Raw genomic sequence first — 19,898 nt, 5'->3', positions numbered from 1 at the left:
ACAAACAAGCCGTACCACATGCAGTACACTCAACATATCCGGGTTAGAATAAGTAAATATTTTAAAGACATGCTCAAAAGGTGGTATAAAAAGTTGTGAATAATATTTAAAAATATTCAAAATTTTATCGAAACAAATGACACACGTTCCGGCTCATCCTAATGTAATTTTACCGCACCGCATAATGGTATATCTACAAGGCAGATTGTTGTTGTCTCGCTTACCAACTCCAGCATGTGAAGTTGGAAACCGGGCTGTGGTGGTGGTGGTGTTCAGTTGTCGTGTGGTCTTTGAACGCTTAGCTTGTTGGACGACGGATAAAATAAACTGGCAGTGGGAATGCCGTCGATTTATAGACGTGAAAATATGTTTTCAATGTACACATCCGAAGTGCACCGCGTATAGACAAAGTACAAGAACACATCAATTCAAAATAATTCGAAATAAATGTTTGTCTTTCGAAAGCCACGCATGGAAACTGTAAATTTTAAAACAATGCATAATAATAATAGTGTCAAACCAGTTTGAATCTAGCTTTTTATCAAATGTCAGCAGTTAAGAAGATTGCAAATTTGCATTGAACTGCACTGCAGCCACAACAACATTCTGAGGTTCTGCAGCAAATCTAAGCCAATTGCTCGCTCGCTCACCTTGTCTCTGGGATATAGTGAATACAATAAAAAAACGACCAACCAACAACAACCGGTTCTAAGATATTTCAATAAATAAAATAAAGATGATTCAAAGTGAAAACCATTGTCCATACGTTAGTTGAAATTAAATGAAATGCTATTTAACATACAACGCATAAACAAATCGAATTGAAAAATAATAACAAAAGTGGGTTGAGTTTAATAACGACAAAGTGATGCTAACAATTTAGTCGAGAACCGATTTATATTATAAAAAAATGGATAACAAATCTATGTCTTAGAAATGGAATACCAAAAAGCAAATTTGATGTTTACTGGATGAAAGAGGAGGGTAAATCAGATGATCGAAAGATTTCATTGCATTTTTTATAAAAAAAAGAAACCAAGAAAGTTTGCAAAAGCCGAGGAATATTGTTTTAGCTGGAAACCAGACAGTCATCCGCTGAGATAAATTCGAATCTATGAATGTGATGTTAACCAGACATCCACAACCTAAGGATTATTTACTCATTCCTAAACCTATCTTCTATAGGCATTTGTTTTACTAGTTGACAACAATATCTAATGCGATTAATTTGCGATGCAATACAGGTTTCCCTTAATCTCAAATACCGTATATGCCACTGAAGGTTCAATCAAACTAAACTAAGATAGAAAGAAGAAGATAGGTATTTCGAAGGAACTGCCTCAAAAAATGTAAAGCCGTTCAGTGTCAAACGGATTTATGTATGCACACGGAAAGAATAATATAGAAATAAGAAACATCTGTTAGTCGAACTAAAAAATAGGTTTGTAATAATGAATGGTGATGCCGCCTCTTCTCTCGCTGCGCTATAAACTGAACTTTTAAAAAAATAGTTCATATGCGAGCAAATGGAGGAGGTAAACATTTGACATATTTTTAATTTACGTTTAGAGTAGTTGACACCTACCATGACCCAGGGGTTCATTATACCCCACAAATGACCCAATAACAGCATTGTTGGTATTAAAACATTAGTTTTCTTTCGACACAAGTCTCCCTCATGTTGACCCTGTTGACAATTCACCCCGATAAAGACAGCTGTGTTTTTCATGTGTTGCCATTGGCTTTTGAAATGAATTTTATTTTATTATTCCTTTGCCCAATTTATATGAAAAAATCGAACGAATTCTCTCTCCATACGATATGTAAACCTTCTTTACTTCCAGTTAAGTATTAAGTTAAAAACAAACAAAAAAACATAGACCGTTCTGGTCCATTTGGATATTTATGTGATATTTTGACAGATTGTCATTGACATTTTGGAACGAATGTTTTTGAATTTTGATCATATTACAGAAATGTCGAAGTGTTACCGTTTATACAGCCGACAGAATCTCAAATTGGGGAGTGGAATGTTTTTCAATTGAAACCCATTGATAAAAGTCCGCAAGAAATCAACGATTTTACGTATTTGTCGCAATGACACATGTCAAGCTTAGACAAGCTTAAATAGTCGAATTTTCCTTTAAATGCTACGGACAATGTGAAATAAATTGAAGGATAGCTACTGAATAGAATGACAATGTTGGGAATGGAGCGAAATTGGATGACATTTGTAAAAAAGGAAAAATGTACTCACCACTTAAACTTGCAGAGTCAATATTTGTCGTTTAGATAACGTCACCTGTAAAGATTAAGAATATTCAATTAATAATTTTAAAATATGTTGTCATTAGAAACTGATGCACTTGATTAGCGCGTGACAAATTTTATACAGCCGACAGAATCTCAAATTGGCGAGTGGAATGTTTTTCAATTGAAACCCATTGATAAAAGTCCGCAAGAAATCAACGATTTTACGTATTTGTCGCAATGACACATGTCAAGCTTAGACAAGCTTAAATAGTCGAATTTTCCTTTAAATGCTACGGACAATGTGAAATAAATTGAAGGATAGCTACTGAATAGAATGACAATGCTGGGAATGGAGCGAAATTGGATGACATTTGTAAAAAAGGAAAAATGTACTCACCACTTAAACTTGCAGAGTCAATATTTGTCGTTCAGATAACGTCACCTGTAAAGATTAAGAATATTCAATTAATCAATTAATAATTTTAAAATATGTTGTCATTAGAAACTGATGCACTTGATTAGCGCGTGACAAATTTTTAAATAAATAACCAACCAAAATATAAAACAGCAACTTTCTGCTAACAGTGACACGAGTACGACCACCACCTCTACCACCAACTAACATTCTCAGAATAATACCAAACATCAACTTAATTGTTTCCGTTTCCCGCACAATAACCTGTGTAAGTGTGACCCAACCCATCAAAAGAACACCAGGCGTGCAACAGAAACACTTGAAGTGCAACGAAAGGAGAACAAAGAATGATTTCTTATTGAAATTGTGGCAAAACATGTTTGTGTTCCTCCAACAGGAAAATCATTTAACGCGTACCTATTTTTTTCTGAAACATGATTCTTCCTTTCGGACACGCCCGCCTTTTCAATATTCACCACGGTGTGAACTCCTCCCTCCCTTACCGCAGATTATGTTTAATGCAAATACGTTTTAGACGCATCGATAAAGTCAGCCAGTGCAGGTTCAAAGAATGCCAACGGACGTATTCAAATATCAAATCTATTCATAACGCACAAGAGGTCGTTTGTTCATATACGAAAACGTGACTAAACCGCAATTTTCATAGAAATTCATCTTAGAGCGGATTCAACAGAAAGGGCAATTTTGTGCAGCTTGAAATGCACCATTACTGGAATACTAAAAAGACAATGACAGGGCAAGGGTGTTTCAAAATTATTCCACAAAAGTCCTTTGCCAATCATAATCTTTATTAAATGCTTTGCAACTACTTTATAAGTGGGCACGAGCAGATCCTCTTATGATTTTGTGACAGAAGATAATTTAAGATGCTGTGACAAATACATTTTTATGCGAGTGATTAGTTGGAGTTTTGGTGGTTAGACGTGATGTTCATAGGTAATATTGGATTTACTGTCGGGGTAAACCCAGTGATACACCAAGTCACGGCTTATAAATTGAAGGCATAAATATGTCATTATTTTTCTAATGCAAATACAAAAAAATGCGAACTACTATTTCGTCCAGAACCGGAATAGTAAGCTTCTTTTTACATGGTTCTGCTGCGAGTTTCTCCCAATGTATTATTTAGCGTCTGATACTACAGTTGGACAGTGGGTAATTGATTCTGTTTATTATGGACCTGTGCCGAACGCAGCTACAGTTCTTAATTCTATTAAAGTGAACAGCTCATGTTGTGTTTTGATTCAGTCAACTCATATAAACACATTAGAAATATCTTAAACTTCTCTTTACACACTCTTCTAATAATCTGCAATTTTTATTTAAAAAATGTCAACATCAGCTATAATAGCTCAATTTGATGGCTCTAATCATGTTTATCGTGTCTCTGACGTTTATTCGTTATATGTGTCGTACAATTAGCAGCACATTTCGCTGTCATTCGGTTACTACTAACGTGCGGAGGATGATAGCCACCGAGTGGCACATCGACTGATTCCACGGTTGAGTGCCTCAGAACAGGAAATGTGTTGAGCAAATGCTGGCGTGATGGCGTTAGATAACAGCTGCAAAGAATGCTGCTATCGAGTTCGAATGAAATAACTCAAATTGGCATTAGCGACAAATAAAAAGTTATGGTGGTGGAGCATACCCAACGACTTGGCTTTGTTGGTCTTTTGTTAGCGAACATGGCTGTCATCAATATGGTTACCATCAGACCTCCAACAAGCTCAACTCCACGGCAGGCAGACATCATGTGTGGCGATATCATGTACGATTTAAAGCCAATCACATTTTCCAACGGTCCTCCGTCCCTTTGTCAATAAATTTGAACAATTCGCTTGTGTAGTTTATTATCCCCACAATTGTGTAGACGACTGGCGAACTATTTGTTATCGTCATAAATTGCGACAAATTTACTATGTAGTTAGGCACCACTTTTAAATCAGATAGGCGAAGAGGCAGCCAACCTGCGACTGGTGGTACAATCTCATCATTGTCCATGACAACAGTAATACAATTTATCCGTTTCTAATTGGACGTTGCATAGCAATGAATTGAGAATAATTTCCCTGACCAAGAAGGTTCAGGCTACAACATATTTTATAGTTTCGAGCTACGCAGATACATATGCACAAACTTCGAGTGAAGTTACCTGACGATTGGACTTTCATTCTTCTCTACCACTTGAAATTCATGGAGCAGAGTGAATGCCTTCTAGGAAGGAGTAATGGGAGTGTGTTGCAACAGCAATTATAGGCGTCAGGTTGACGCTTGACATGAGACTGTCAAGATGTAAATGCTTGCCGATTTCGTCTTCTTAACACCAACACAATTTTATTTATAATCGCTCTGTGGCATAGACTTCTTATGCCAACTCCACATGATGCTTATTTCTGGTTTCGACTGGCAGTCAAACTTCTTGAATTATTGGAGGACTATATTTGTGACAGTATCGCATGTTGCGATGCTCTCGACAAACAGATACTTCTCATCCATCGTCCCACTGAAATTTACTTAAAGGGAATAATTTGTGGTGATTGTCATGATTTTCGACCGTTGTTTTATTCACTTTTTATTTGGTGTTCCGTTGGATGAGTGCTGAGATCCAAAGATGAAATTATGCATCGTAAAAAAATGCATTCGAAATAAAGGCGAAGCAGACTATGAGCTTGTTACATAAGGAATGCTTTGATGGTGCGTCATTGATGAAGGTGGTAAACAGTGGTTCTGAAGCACTTTCATGATACGAAATCTTTTAGTAACAGTATCGCATGTTGCGATGCTCTCGACAAACAGATACTTCTCATCCATCGTCCCACTGAAATTTACTTAAAGGGAATAATTTGTGGTGATTGTCGTGATTTTCGACCGTTGTTTTATTCACTTTTTGTTTGGTGTTCCGTTGGATGAGTGCTGAGATCCAAAGATGAAATTATGCATCGTAAAAAAATGCATTCGAAATAAAGGCGAAGCAGACTATGAGCTTTTTACATAAGGAATGCTTTGGTGGTGCGTCATTGATGAAGGTGGTAAACAGTGGTTCTGAAGCACTTTCATGATACGAAATCTTTTAGTACTTGCCTACATATATCTCTGACTATTATTTCGTATCTACCTATGCTCCGCAACGTACACCATACTTTGAAATAAACAATTTTTTACTGTTGTATAATCGAAGCTATATATATGTATATATCTGCAATCCGCTCCAATTTCAAATTAGCCTTCATATGTGTTCATTCTGCATAATATTTTAATTACAAAAGTGTTCATCGCTCACCGAACGGTGATAACCAACAATTTAAGGCTATTTAGTGCAATTTCCCATTTCAAATGTCCCATTTTAACTATTTGCGCATTTTATGTGGTGATAATATTGAATCTGGGGCACACAGTACAACTAGGCACGTGTTCAATCATTTATTGCCAAGATTTGGTCGAGTCTTACCTCGTAGCAGCTTAGCTTATTTATCGTTTCTGTGCAGGACGTGCAATGTGATATTGAACGAACATTGGGTTGCGTGCAACCTTTACCCCGCCCCGCACGCTTATGGTAATCAATTTGTCTTAAAATTAATGGTCGATTCAAGTGGGTGGTGGATTAAGGTTCATTTTGAGTACATTTTTAAAGAAAACTCTAATTGCAGTTGTCGAACATACACGTGTTTTACTCGCACTGGGAGTTCTGGAGCGGGGGGAATTTGTATGGATTTCCCAACTCCAACAAATTGATCAGAGAAGATTGTTAGAAGATTATTCTGTTTTTTGCAAAAATATTAACTGTACAAAAACGACTGTCTGTCAATGTGGTGCTGCGCCCATTCTAATCATGATTGTGTCGCATTTTTTGGGCATTCAAGACAACGTTCGCAAACCCTTTATTTAACAGTAACTCGCTTAAACTGTCAAGCACTTTGACAAATTTCATATAACTTCATACATATCTGCTTGGCTTTTGTTTTGCAGAGTCGGTGTTTCAGTCAGGTTTTCTGTTGGTTTTTTTACCTCCACATTAAAACGGAAGTCGTTGCAGTCTTCTGCGACATAAATGGAAGAGAAATGTTTCCAGAAACCCAATCGAAGGGAATGCACAGAACAGTTAATACCTGTTGAGGTGCATACCTTCTTCATTGCCATATATGCACGAATTTTACTTCTCGTGAAGTATTTTTCTCATTGGCCTCCTTTTTTGACAACGTTGTAACGGAATAAAATAAAATATGACTTTGCTTTGTTGACTTTCGTTATTGTTGTTATTTTTTAAAAAATGCAATGAAATATTAGACGGATATATTTTCAGTTGAAATCAGAAAATGAAAAACAGGAATATCGATAAATAATTGTAGGTACGTGAGATCTCAATTGTTATGAACAAAACTAATCTAAAATGTGGACAAAGTGGACATCGATGAAGAAATGCAGCATTAACATACGATAACGATATGATCCGATAAAAAATAAAAATGGGAAATTCGTCCTCATCACATGGCAACAAGACTAGCCGGAAATGTCGCAGTTTACCGAATTCGCCAGACGTCAGAAGGTAACATTATGAAATGCACAACACAAATGAAAATCGCATGCAAATTATTTTTTATTTAATTAAACAAAAGAAGACGTTGATGTTGTCGCTTGTTTTTCAAACGAATAATTTCAAAACTGTAATTGAACATGAACACTTTTGAATTTTCTTCGATAAAAAGCAAACACAATCCAATAGACTGGTGGATGAGCACCAAGTGTGTGATGTATATTTGTTCCCACTTCTCCTTCTTTTACATTTGGTGCCATTAGTACTCCCGGAGGTCATGGCAAACTGCCAAAATAATGAACTGAATAATGATCAAATAAGCATACGCACTGTTAATTTTAACTTGGAGAATAATTGCCAGCTGTGTGTTTTCTATTTACCACTGTTAAACGGCCTCCATGGCTACACTTATTTTTTGCTGGAAGACCTGCTCTTATAATTACTTATATATATTTTTAATTATGTTAACGTTGTGGCTTCTCTTAAAATACAATAAGAAATTCTAGAAACTTGCCACAACATGAATTCACATCAATTGAACTTACGAACTCCAAAATGTTGTCTGAAAAAACCGCCATCTTATATTTATGAATTGCAACATCGATTCGTTGCGTGAATATGAATTCAAAACTGTTCTAAAAAATCGCACAAATCATAAGAGTGCTAGTCATTTGTGGGAACAGATCAACCCCCTTTCGTGGATAAAGAAGAAGTGATTCTTTGTGAAATAAATGTCAAATCAGGGTTGAAAATACCCACACCAAATGAAAAGGTCCCACACTTACTTCCTCAAATCACGGGTGGCGGTAATCATAGAGGGTCATAACATCAAATAGATATTTCGCATCTGTATGTGCTTAAACATTTGGAACGTGCTACGTGTTTCCATCCCTGTTATCATAAAGAATGTTCATTCCGGACCACATTATGACAGCTTGAAATAACCGGCAAGGCAGTTTATGTCCAGTGTACCAATTTGTTTGTTACATGAGATCTAAATATAAAATCTGTAAAACATCTGCAGATCTCTCAAAAGAAAACCTCTCCATGTAACAATTATCAATTAGCAAATAATGATTTTATAATTTTTTTCCAATACTTAAAGTGTTAACAATTGAAATTGAAGTGAAATTGGATATGGCACAGTATTGTTGGAGTTAAATCAATTATATAGCCCGGAAACTTTAATATAGGCCCAAGTCCTATTTTTTACATTTCACTGACAGATCAACCGACGTCCGTTTTCGAAGTGGTCCTCCTTGCAGTGGTAGTGGTAGCCACATAACTATCGCCACTGAGGTTTTATGTAAATTAACATTTCTCGAGGAAAAGTCTTTTCCATTTAGCCAAACCGAAAGGAAGCTGGCAACCGTAACACATGTTAAGTACTTCTTCTGCCACACACTTCTGCTAGCCTAAGCGAACACAAACACATCGTCATATGTGTGTGTATGTAGTAACAAAGCAAAGGTAAAATGTGTATCCTTTTAAGCATTCATCATCACTTACAATGCCACTAACAAAAACAAACATAGACATGGTTAAAAATAAATCCTCTTCAGGGAAGACACTTCACACAAGGAGTAGCAACGAATACCAAACAAGAATAACATCCATTAGAACGTTTCAACGTTCTTGACGCTATTCTAATGGAAGCATGTGTTATTGTGTACTCTCACTTGAATTCTTTTCTAGCTTTCAAAAAAACGTATCACGGTTTTACTTTTCACATCTGTTTGTGTGTCGTAAGCCCCGCATTCAGATCTTTGTAAGCTCAGCCACTCTCCCTTCGTTTTAGCAGAAAATGGAAGTACTGTTCCGAAAGCATATTAAACAAAGAACAGTGGCGTGTAAGGTCCCTACCATAGGCCTTGTTCGCGAAATTCCAAAGAAAACTAAAGGCGAAATTTCTAGCCAAGGAAGTTTTAAGCTACCTCCAGTTCTCTGCCTACGTTCAAAATGTATGTCTACTTCAAAGAAAAGCAAACTTCGTGCGGAATGAATCGGCAATTAAATTCATGTTGCACCCAATTGACGTCTTAATTAATACTATAGGATGTTAGTTGTAATTTTGTTATCGCGAAAGAATATGCTTTTTTATTTAATCAATAATTTTAAATATTCCTTTTTCCATTTTACTTAACAAACTGTCGTTAACGTCATTTGCTCAAACAGCATATGCAGAGCAAGAGTTTTAATATCAAAGTAAATAAATCGAAAATAGTATAGCATTATAAAGAAAAACATCGTGTGAAGGCATTTGTGTATATTCAAACATTACCTATCAGCGCATTAAGCTTTGTAGATTCTCGTTAGAGAATTATAATTTAGCCTCCAACAAAAAATATTACTCTTGAATTAATTCATTCACTGACAGCAAAGATGCATTTTATCATCCCATTTGTAATATTTGGAGGTTATTTAACTTTGAAAACATAGTTTTAAACAATTGTGAATGAAGAAACATAATGTATCCAATAGATGAACTTGCATGAGTGAAGTACAGTCAACGCCCGGTATAACGTCTGATATATTGACAGACCCATTCGTTATATCGCGAAGATTTTTTAAGGTGCAATTTTATTTAAAAACAAAAAAGTTAATCCACTTCCACTATATTAATTAACGTAATAACAGTAATAATAACGTGCTTACATATTTTTCATAAGGCTAAGGCCCATTATTTTTTGTCCAATTCGTTATACGCAGTATATAAATTTGGAAAACGTACGTTATATGCGATAGTCAGCGTAAAAAGTCGACTATTTTGCTCATTCGTTATATCCCGAATTCGTTAAACTGAGTATTCGTTATACCGGGCATCGACTGTAATTGCCAAATACACTGTAGTCCTTCAAACTATTTATTCAGATATCGACCGATATTGGCATCCAGTTCTTATACTAGTACGTCCAGGAACTGAGCGATGTGATCTTGGCTCATTTGTTGCAAAATCGGCATAAATAAAAAAAAATGATTTCGTAATTGTGATTTTCAATTTACTCACATCTTATATAGGACAGATGAACTTTTAAAGCTTCTCAAGACATGAAGACTGATATAGCGAACATTAACTCAAAATTCACAATTTTTGATTTATGTCTGTCTTGCAACAAATGAGCAAAATGTGCTCGACGGTATTGAAATAATTCTAACAGCCAAGTCTTGTGACAACGTCGTTCCTGCGACTGGCGACAACCTTTGACAATAATAGTTGCATATTTCCCTGCATTTGGATTCAATTACTTGCAACAACAAATGCACCACACATACCAAAACAACAATTCTATAGATGTATACAAAAGCAAGCATGCTGTAATTTAAATAAACAATGTACCTGTGTATAAAAGCAACGTGTTTGAACAAAAGGCGCTACAGCCGAAGAACGTATTTGGAGCTAGTTAGGCATATACTGCTAACAGTCATCAGAAAACTTTATGGCACACTTGAATTATTCCAGACGGAATTGCGAATCATCTAAAGAAAGCTTGAATTTCCAATGCGTTTAGGTTGACTGCCCTACGCATCAAATAACGTTTTTGCACTACAACCGAACAGGAAAAGAACTTGGGATGTTGGATACCACAGGCATGAACAGTTTCAGATGCCTGTACGGTTGCAGATGTTGTTGACACTAACATAAACTATACACTTGAATCTGGATCTTTGGCGAAGGGAAGTTGAAATTCTAGTTGCCATATTTGATATTGATGTTGTGTACAAAGCGTGTATTACTACTCTGATAAAAGGCGAGAACAAAGTATAAGTACCAATACTCAATAAGTTGTAGTTGTATCACTGAATGATTGTGATGTATATCACCGTTATACGAGCGTATATAAACCCCAGTTGGAATTTCTAGACGGTGTCCCGGCAAGAAATTACTTATTACGGACACATTTGTAATAGAATTACATAAAAAGACAGATAAATAGATTTCTAGTGAATAACAATTAATTTCATGGACTTTCCTCTTTTATTTTCAGACAAATTCCACAAGCTTATACCAAAGCCAATGGTACCGCCATACCATTACCTGCCACAGTTATGGTGCAAAGACGTTGTCCTCCGGACAAAGTAAGACCTCTGCCGCCAACCCCGAACCACGCACCATGTAAGTATTATTCACATCGGCATTCGAATCATTATATTTGAGATTGGTTTCGAATGTATAAATTGAGTAAATGTTTTAAATCTCTCGTTTCATTGCGAGAGTGAACACCTTTCAACCATTCAACGTCAATAATGAAATCACCACCTTCGTGGTTTATCATTTCTTATAGCAATTCCAGGCTTAGGAAAAAGTGGCAGCGAGTTCAAAAACTCCCGTCCAAATAGTCCACCGTCTAACAACCACACTATCCAAAATCTGAAAAGTGGCAATAATAATGAACTTAGGCAACCTTCAATTAAATCGGGAATACCAGCCCCTGGCTCCACACTGCCCACCGTCAATGGCCAACAGAAGCACTCAATGTTGGACAAGCTTAAACTCTTCAACAAGGACAAGCAGCCGCAAAGTCAGCAACATGGCCCGCTTATCAACTCAACAAACAAAAACCAACTGCAATCTAAAAGGACATCTTCATCGTCGGGGTTTTCGTCGGCACGCTCTGAGCGTTCTGATTCGAGTTTAAGTCTTAACGATAGCCACGTCTCACAAATAAAACCGCCTGCCGTGTCAGCAACGGCAACCAATAAAATCAGGGAAACCAAGACCAATGCCAAACAGTCCAAGCTCCTGCAGGCTCAAGGCAAGAAAGACCAGGTGAAAAATGTATCCAAAGCCGATAAGAAAGAGAAAAGTCCTGCAAGATCGTTAAACAAGGAAGACAATGGCGTGGAAAGCAAGACTTCAACATTGAATCGCAACAAGAATTCTTTACCCCGTGGCAAAGATTCGTCCCTGAAGCCCAATTCAAAATCAAATTTGACCTGTAAATCTGAATCAAAAACTTCGCTTATTATACCACCCTCCAAACCCATTCACAGCCCCAATAGTAGTATAGGCGGTCTTCCGAAACCCATTGCAGCCATTAAGGGCACCAGTAAATTACCTCAATCTCCTCTGCAAAATGACAATAAAGGTCGTACGGGCAACACCAGCTCTACACAGGAAATGTTAAAGCGGCAGAAGAGCGACATATCATCCGTATCGAACATATCACAGCCACAAATTCCTAGCAATCACCAGCAACAACCACCGACACATATCGTCAAACCAGTATCCATGACCGAACTACATCAAAACCAACAACAACGATCACCATATTATGCGAATCCTCAACACTTGCAACAGCAGGGAGTAATTCAACAGCAGCAGCAGCAACAGTATCCACCTTCGTATCCTATCCAGGACCCGACGTACAGTCGTTTGCCACCCCCTAAACCTAGTGCCATAGGCACGCCAACCTCGCTACGTAAATTAGAATACAATTCTGGTCCGGGTGTATTACAGCCACAACAACATTCTCCCCTCAGATCCGTGACACCAGCAGTCACTCATTCGCAGCCTGCTACACCCACTTCGCAACAATCGCCCCTTACTAATGGCGGTGCGCCCAACAAATATCACACAATTCCCTCAAAAATTGTGGGCACCATATACGAAGAGGACAAGCCTGTCAGTGTGATACCTATGCGACCTCTACTACGGGGCTATAATTCACATGTTACCCTACCAACACGCGGTGCTCGAGGCACCCACAATTTTATTTCGGAATTCTGTGAAAATGACATCAACCAGGGCTATTGTAGTGATGGCGATTCGCTACGCTTCAGTAATTCCAGATTGGGACATGGTTCCCCACTGCAAGGCTCATCTCGATTTCATGACATTGATAACGGCTATTTGTCGGAAGGCAGCAGTGGCACAGGCCTCAACCACAATGGACACCCCACATCACATGGCAAACATTTTCTAAGTATGATGCGAGCCCGTAGCCAGTTGCCCACCACCATTGAAGAGAGGTAAGTGAATCGGATTTTCCAATTACATAAATGATCTTTGTTTGTAATAGTTGTATTTGTTAGTCCAATAATCGAATTGAATACCAAATCTGCGCTAAATAAAAACTATGAATATTTTCGAATAATCCAGACCGATACTTGGATTATTCGATACATTTTTTGCTAAGAGGCAGTAATTTATCATTCGATTTGAAAAGATTAGTGTCTCATGAATATCTGAATCCAATCACCTCCTTGTGGGTCAAAAACGTTGACCAAGTCGGTAGAATGTGAGGGCGGATATCAATATATTGTGAATCACAATGTTGAAGTGGATATTACTAATGGAAAATTAAAATTTATGTACAAATTGTGTTGTTAAAATTGTCTATATTGACTCGATCCACTAATAACTAATATACGTAAAAATAACTTTAAATATACAAACAATTACTCGTACTCACAAACATCACTCATATGCTCTACAGAGGGTGCGCTATTCTTACCATTTACAATTGTGTGTTTTCATGAGTTACCTTGTGATTTCCATTTTTTTTCCTTCCACTCTAGTCTAGTCAATGCACAAACCTATTTTCCACTTCTTGGAGACTTCTATTTTGAATCAACAAGGGAGCTTTCAGTTTTCGTTATACCTCTTAAAAATGAGTGTATAGTCAAAAATGCACTGATATGTCTCATAAATATTTTATACTTTTTTATGGTATTTTCACACAATGTTCAAACGTTAATTAATTAAAAATAATATTATAATTGTAATAAAAATTTTGAAAACAATGCACACACGTTCGCAGTTTTTTCGAAATAATAGGAATGAGTAAGTAGAGCAAAAGAGAGATTTCAACATACTTTAAATAACAACGGGAATGTGAATTACCAACACCTGAAATGCTTTGACCCGTTTTTATACATACCAATACCAATGCGAGTGAATAGAGCATCTCTGCTGTATGCACAATGCTGGACAAAATTGTCCTTAAATAATTGTTTAGGGAAAGTAAAACAAAGCATTTTTAAAAAATAAATGATATCCGAAGATATCTACAAATTGCGGAAAACGTATCGTTAATCTTTATTTTTGTTTTAACAACAAAAATTTTAAGAGAACACACCATTACAACTGAAATGTTTTGAATAACATTTGAATTTCTGACGTTGTGTTGTAAAATGTCCCAAATTTCGAACGACTATGGGCCGAATGGCATCAAAATTATGGAATGGTGGAAAAAACCTTCTATGTTAGTTAAATCCCAGTAAAGGGCCAAATGTTACAATACGATTACCTATTAAAAAATTAACAAGTTTGTACTTATTATGTTACCTTCGCAAATAAATCGCTCCGCCTATTAGAACTAAGTAATCCTTAAACAAACAAATTATTTTGGCTGTATGATCTGAAATTACTATATTCCGAACATCCTACAGGGTTTTCATCAATAACCTGATTGTTCTAAAATCTTGTTGCAATATAAAATTTTAAATGTTTAACCCTTTGTGGGTTTGAATATAATCTCTAAAACAAAATGTTTTATAGCGTATATTCAATATGCATCAAGTAGATATATAATTTGGATTTCATATGTCAAGTACTGATTATGGACGACACATATCAAAAAAATTCAAAATTTTTGAAAAGTTATGAGTTTTTCAACATAAGTACTATTGTGTACAATACTATTTTGTGTATACAGTCCAAATTATTTAAATCGTTTTGTATTCTGCCATCAGAATTATGTACAAATCTGCCATCAGAATTATTTTTGATTCTTGTAAAAATGAATATAGAGAATAATTTAACATGAATTTTCCGTCGCTTTTGCATTTGGGTTTCTTAATATTGGACTTTAATATTTCCGAAAGAATGTACTGTATATCCCGAATGCAAGGATGTAGCGATGTCAGATTTTGTGCATATCGTATTTAGGATTGTTGCATTAAGTCTGAAAACTGAAGTTTGTTCTAAGAATGCGGAAAAAATTCGAGGCTCAAAGGGTAAATCACCAAAACTGGTGTTGCCTGACAAATGTGGACGGAAGCAAAAACAGTATCAGAAAAAGAAAAACAGGTTACAACTGTCCACACTGGTGAAATGGAATGATAGAGAACATCTGCGATAATAGCCAAATCCCAGGAAAGAGAGAACAATGGCATCAAAATTATGGAATGGTAGCCAAATCCCAAATTACAATCTATACAATACAATCTACCAATTAAAAAAATTACATGTATGCACTTATTATTTTAGCCATGTGTGTAAATTAATCACTTCGCCTATTATGAACATAAGTATTCCTTAAACAAACAAACTACATTTGGGTGTATGATCTGAAATTACTATATTCCGAACATCCTACATGGTTTCTATCAACAACCTGATTGTTCGAAAGTGTTGTTGCAATATAAAAAATCGCTTTTAAATTTAAACGTTAAATCGCCAAAACTGGTCGGCAATACGCCTGTGTTGCCTGACAAACGTGGACGAAAGCAAAAGCAGGCGTATATGCAAAGTATCAGAAAAAGTAAAAAACAAGTTCCATCCGACCACACTCGCATTAATCAGGTTTGATTTGCAATTTTTGTTTGTTTGTTTGTTTTTTTTTTATGAATGAACTGTTGAATGTTTCAGTGGGGTAGAGAGGAAACAAAAGGTTGTCAAAGAGAATTCAAACGAATGCTAGGAAATCGCGTCAAGTTGTTGCTATTTCGAAATTCAAAGAGAACGGAATTGAGCCAGTCCCCATTGCGCTTTTTTTGTTTTATGGAGATTTCAACACACTCTCTTCTATTAATCTACACCAACTATGGGTAAAGTTTGTGCTGACTACTATTTTTTTTTTTTTTATACAGACAGCATCCTTGAAGTAGCTACATATATTGCGAACTAACCGAGAAACGGAGACGAAAGGATTATGCGCAGTAGTTCGCAAAAAGAAAACTATATGTAAAAATAGGGCTGGGGTTCTGACATACGAAAATTCATGCAAAAATATGAATATTTTTAATTTTGGCAACCGTCAACACATTTTCACCGGCGGAGTTCTATAACAGCAATTGTCAACAAATTATTTTTTTCTCGTTGTTACCGTTAATTAACGAAATTTCATTTTTTGGAATTTGAACGGCCATTACCTATTTCTAAAGGTTTGTTTTTGCAAACGTAGGCCGTATTTTTGTAATCTAAACGGTACATTTAAATTTGAAATACAACGTTTATTTCGAATAGTAATGCCATCCACCATACATGAGCTTTTCCCCATACATGCAGTTTCCTCTTAGCCACTCTCTGTCTCTTTGCTTACTCTCCTTGAGAGCAGCGTTGATGCGTTCTCTTAACATTTTTTGATGTTAAAACAAAAATAAACATTAATGAATTTTTTTCCGAAATTTGTTTAATGAATTTATTTTTTGAACTTCCTTGGATATTATTTATGCTTTAAAAATATTAAAATTTATAAATTCCGAAGAATGATTCATGTTTTTATTTTCCCTTAAACATTTTTTAAGAGAAATTTTGCCCACCATTGCTTGAGAGCATGTTTTCTGTCGACTGTGCTCTTAAATAACAAACGCAGAGTCCAACATTTTTTCGGAGAACACAACAGACAAAACATTTCTTGCCGAAGGAAACCACCCTGAAAACGTATTTTGACTTTCGGTTGGTGCGGTCGCAAAGTCTTAACACGAGTCAAGCAATCGAAAATGCGTAAACTCTAAAGAAAAAATAAAATAAAAACCCGACAACGGTATAATTTTGTGGAAAAAATATGAAAAATATATGTATTAATGGCGTTGGCTAACTAAATTAGAGTTTACTGCAGGCTACAATTCGCTACACAATTGTTTAAGTGTCCTTCTTTTTTCGCTTTGCAATGTGATTTGATGTCTCCTTTGTGTGTGTGTGTACGCCTGAGTGTGTTTGAGAAAATAAGTGCTTTAACCTCTAGAAAAGGATTACAGCAATAAGCGTGTCTGTGTGAAATCAAGTAAATATTTAATGCAGCATACTTTTATGACGTCTCATAAAATAGTAGTACGTGCCTAGTTTGCGGCGCCTTTAATTGTGATATTCCGTGTTAAATTAAGTTTGCCCCGAAACAACATTCAGTGCTTGCTGCAATCTCTGTGTGGCCCAAAGGTTGCAGTGGCTGCATATAGCACCTTTATCTTTAATGCCTAAGGTAAAGGTCACGTTGCATGTTATGTGCTTAAAGTGGGTGGGGCTGACTGTTTGATTTCTACTGCATACAAAAGGATTGGAATGTCAACGCTGACCTCCTCGGGCTATAAGTTCATTCTAGTGATTTGTATAATGGAACAAGTGCAACATGATCTTACATTGTCTACATATTTGTCCACATAAGGTAATAAGTACAACATAATAAAACTTTATTTAGAACGTTTGCTGCAAGACGCTATGCATATTGACCAATCATGAACAAGGTAAATTATTGGCATAGTTGCTTATGCCAATTTTCTAGGAAAGACTTTTTCAATTCAACAGTTGTGCACAGACACATGACCCATATACATATAATATTATCGAACAAGTGACATGCAATATTAAAGGCGATTACTTGAAGGACCTCCGTATATCGCACACGGCAAAAACCAACGGTTGTGAGAATGACTTTGTCTTCCAACTTACCATGCAACGAAAGGCAACGGAGTCTTTTTACCTTATCTGTCGAAGTCATATACAAAATGTTCGTTAAATTAGTTGTCAATATGTTAGTGTGTCATAACTTATTTTGCAACCCACAGAGTTCATTGCCCTAATGCGGCAATTTAAACATTAATCGCACGAAGTTTACTCTGATGGTCGCATTCGCTCGATGTCGTCCAGAGCTCATTCGTAGTGGTAGAAGAATGAGCTCCTGTCGAATTTTTGACTTATTACGCAAACTAATACCTGTGTATATGCATTTGAGGGCAATACATGAACTTTATCGACACTAAATGTGGGAACCAACTTTTTTTTGCATTTGAACTGTAAGTTTGCATATGATCCGTAAACGTTTATTTGGAAATTTTTTGTTGATTTTCATTTCGGTAGTACTTGTCTTCATGATATTGTCTGGAACGCTAGGTTATACAAGCATTAGTTTAATAGAAGAAGCATTTTCGAAATGCAATGCAACCTATAGATCGTGATAAATGCTTTTCTGTGATTTTGTAAATTCTATACATTCAAATATACACCATGAGTATTTATATTGGGCGCTAATTGGTATTAAGAAACATTTAGTTTTATAACGTGGCTTAGCTGATCAACAATACACATATTAATATGTAATGTGCTACGAAAACATCACATGGATAATATTCAGATGATACGATTTCAATTGAATTTTTAGCTAAAAACTCATTCCAAAATGACATGTGGAAAATTGAATATGAATCGCTATACCAAATTCAGAATACAGCTTATAAAATACATTATTCAGACCGATATTACTCTTTTGAAAAAATATTATTTATTTTATCCAGGAGCAATTGACAACTTTTGTTTCCTCTGTATTTGTAGAAAGCCACCCTCCTCTTTCTCGGAGTAATATAAGAAACATTCTTCCTCTATTATCCTTAATGTAGAACATTTCCTTTTCTCTCAATGAATTTCCAAACAATATGACGTCATCGGTTAAGCAGTCCGCAGCCGGGTGTTTTTCAGCGTTCAATAGATGTGTATTAAACGAGTAAAACTCGTCGGTACAGAGTTTACAATTTAGACGATGTATGCATGTATGTGCATCTATTCTCTCGTTTGCTTTGTTTTCCGTTCGTTGTGCTCGCCCCTATACACTTTGAAGCACGACTTACAATACGAAAATCCACCACAAAGTTAAAAGAGCAAAAACGAAGGATTGAATCGGTGGTTGGTGATAGCTTGACGCATTTTCAGTGGCACTTCTTATTCTGTAATAAGTAAATCAAAACTCCGATGATATATTTTAGTTTAATACCTAACAGTGTTTATTTTTGAAAGTCAGTAAAGATTCAGGCCGACGGGGTGACCTGATCTCTGTTTCAAATACTTGTCGTACAAAACATTTAAATGCATATGTACTTACCACTACCAAAATTCGAGTGTGCATTATGATATTTGCTGCATATGTCTTGTACGACGCAAGCAAAATGTTAACATAAACCCACACACATGCTCAACTGACCATCCCACCGCTGTGTTGTTCGACAGAAGAGATGTGGGTTTTGTGTATTCGCATGTAATGGAAATCTAAATGGTTTTACTTTGCCGCATAGCAAGTCCAAGTTAGTTCCATAGCACAGTTCCACCTGCGCCCTTGTGGCCTACATTGAATAGTGTGTTATATGAATGTATAACTCAAGCCCTTCCATTTCTTTACATAGCCTTTAGAAAATTGGTTTCCCATAAAGAAATGGACATGATTGGACTACTGTGTTTGCACAGCTTGAATGACATTAAAGTACGAATCGCGCTCATAATGCACTCGACGATAATTCAAAACATCAACTAGTTTCACATATGTGTGTATCAATGCTCATAATAAACTGCCACTGCCTTGTGCCACATGCATACTCGTAGGTGGGCGTAGAGGCAATCACTCACTTCTTCTAAAATACTACTTGTATCATTTTTGCGCGAGTATCAACTAGTTTTCACGCCACATCATCCATATTTGTAGATGGTAAACAAACCAATATCCAGTCAACAACACTCGCCAACAACCG

The 19,898-nt window shown here is 36.3% G+C and overlaps 1 protein-coding gene across 1 annotated transcript in view; it reads left to right on the top strand.

Moving 5' to 3' along the window:
* Positions 1 to 19,898, top strand: part of LOC133326230 (protein sickie) — an 82,119-nt gene that overhangs the window by 38,138 nt on the left and 24,083 nt on the right. Inside the window, exons 4-5 of the mRNA XM_061534911.1 lie at positions 11,210 to 11,337; positions 11,507 to 13,193. Coding sequence (XP_061390895.1) covers positions 11,210 to 11,337; positions 11,507 to 13,193 — 1,815 coding nt within the window. The remainder of the gene's footprint in view (positions 1 to 11,209; positions 11,338 to 11,506; positions 13,194 to 19,898) is intronic.

This window comes from Musca vetustissima, unplaced genomic scaffold (genome assembly GCF_032173495.1).
Source record: "Musca vetustissima isolate MV318-11 ecotype Yass unplaced genomic scaffold, APGP_CSIRO_Mvet_v1 utg3129, whole genome shotgun sequence".
Classification (NCBI taxonomy): Eukaryota; Metazoa; Arthropoda; class Insecta; order Diptera; family Muscidae; genus Musca; species Musca vetustissima.
Note: the sequence above shows the minus strand (reverse complement) of the source record. Positions and strands in the feature narration are given on the sequence as shown.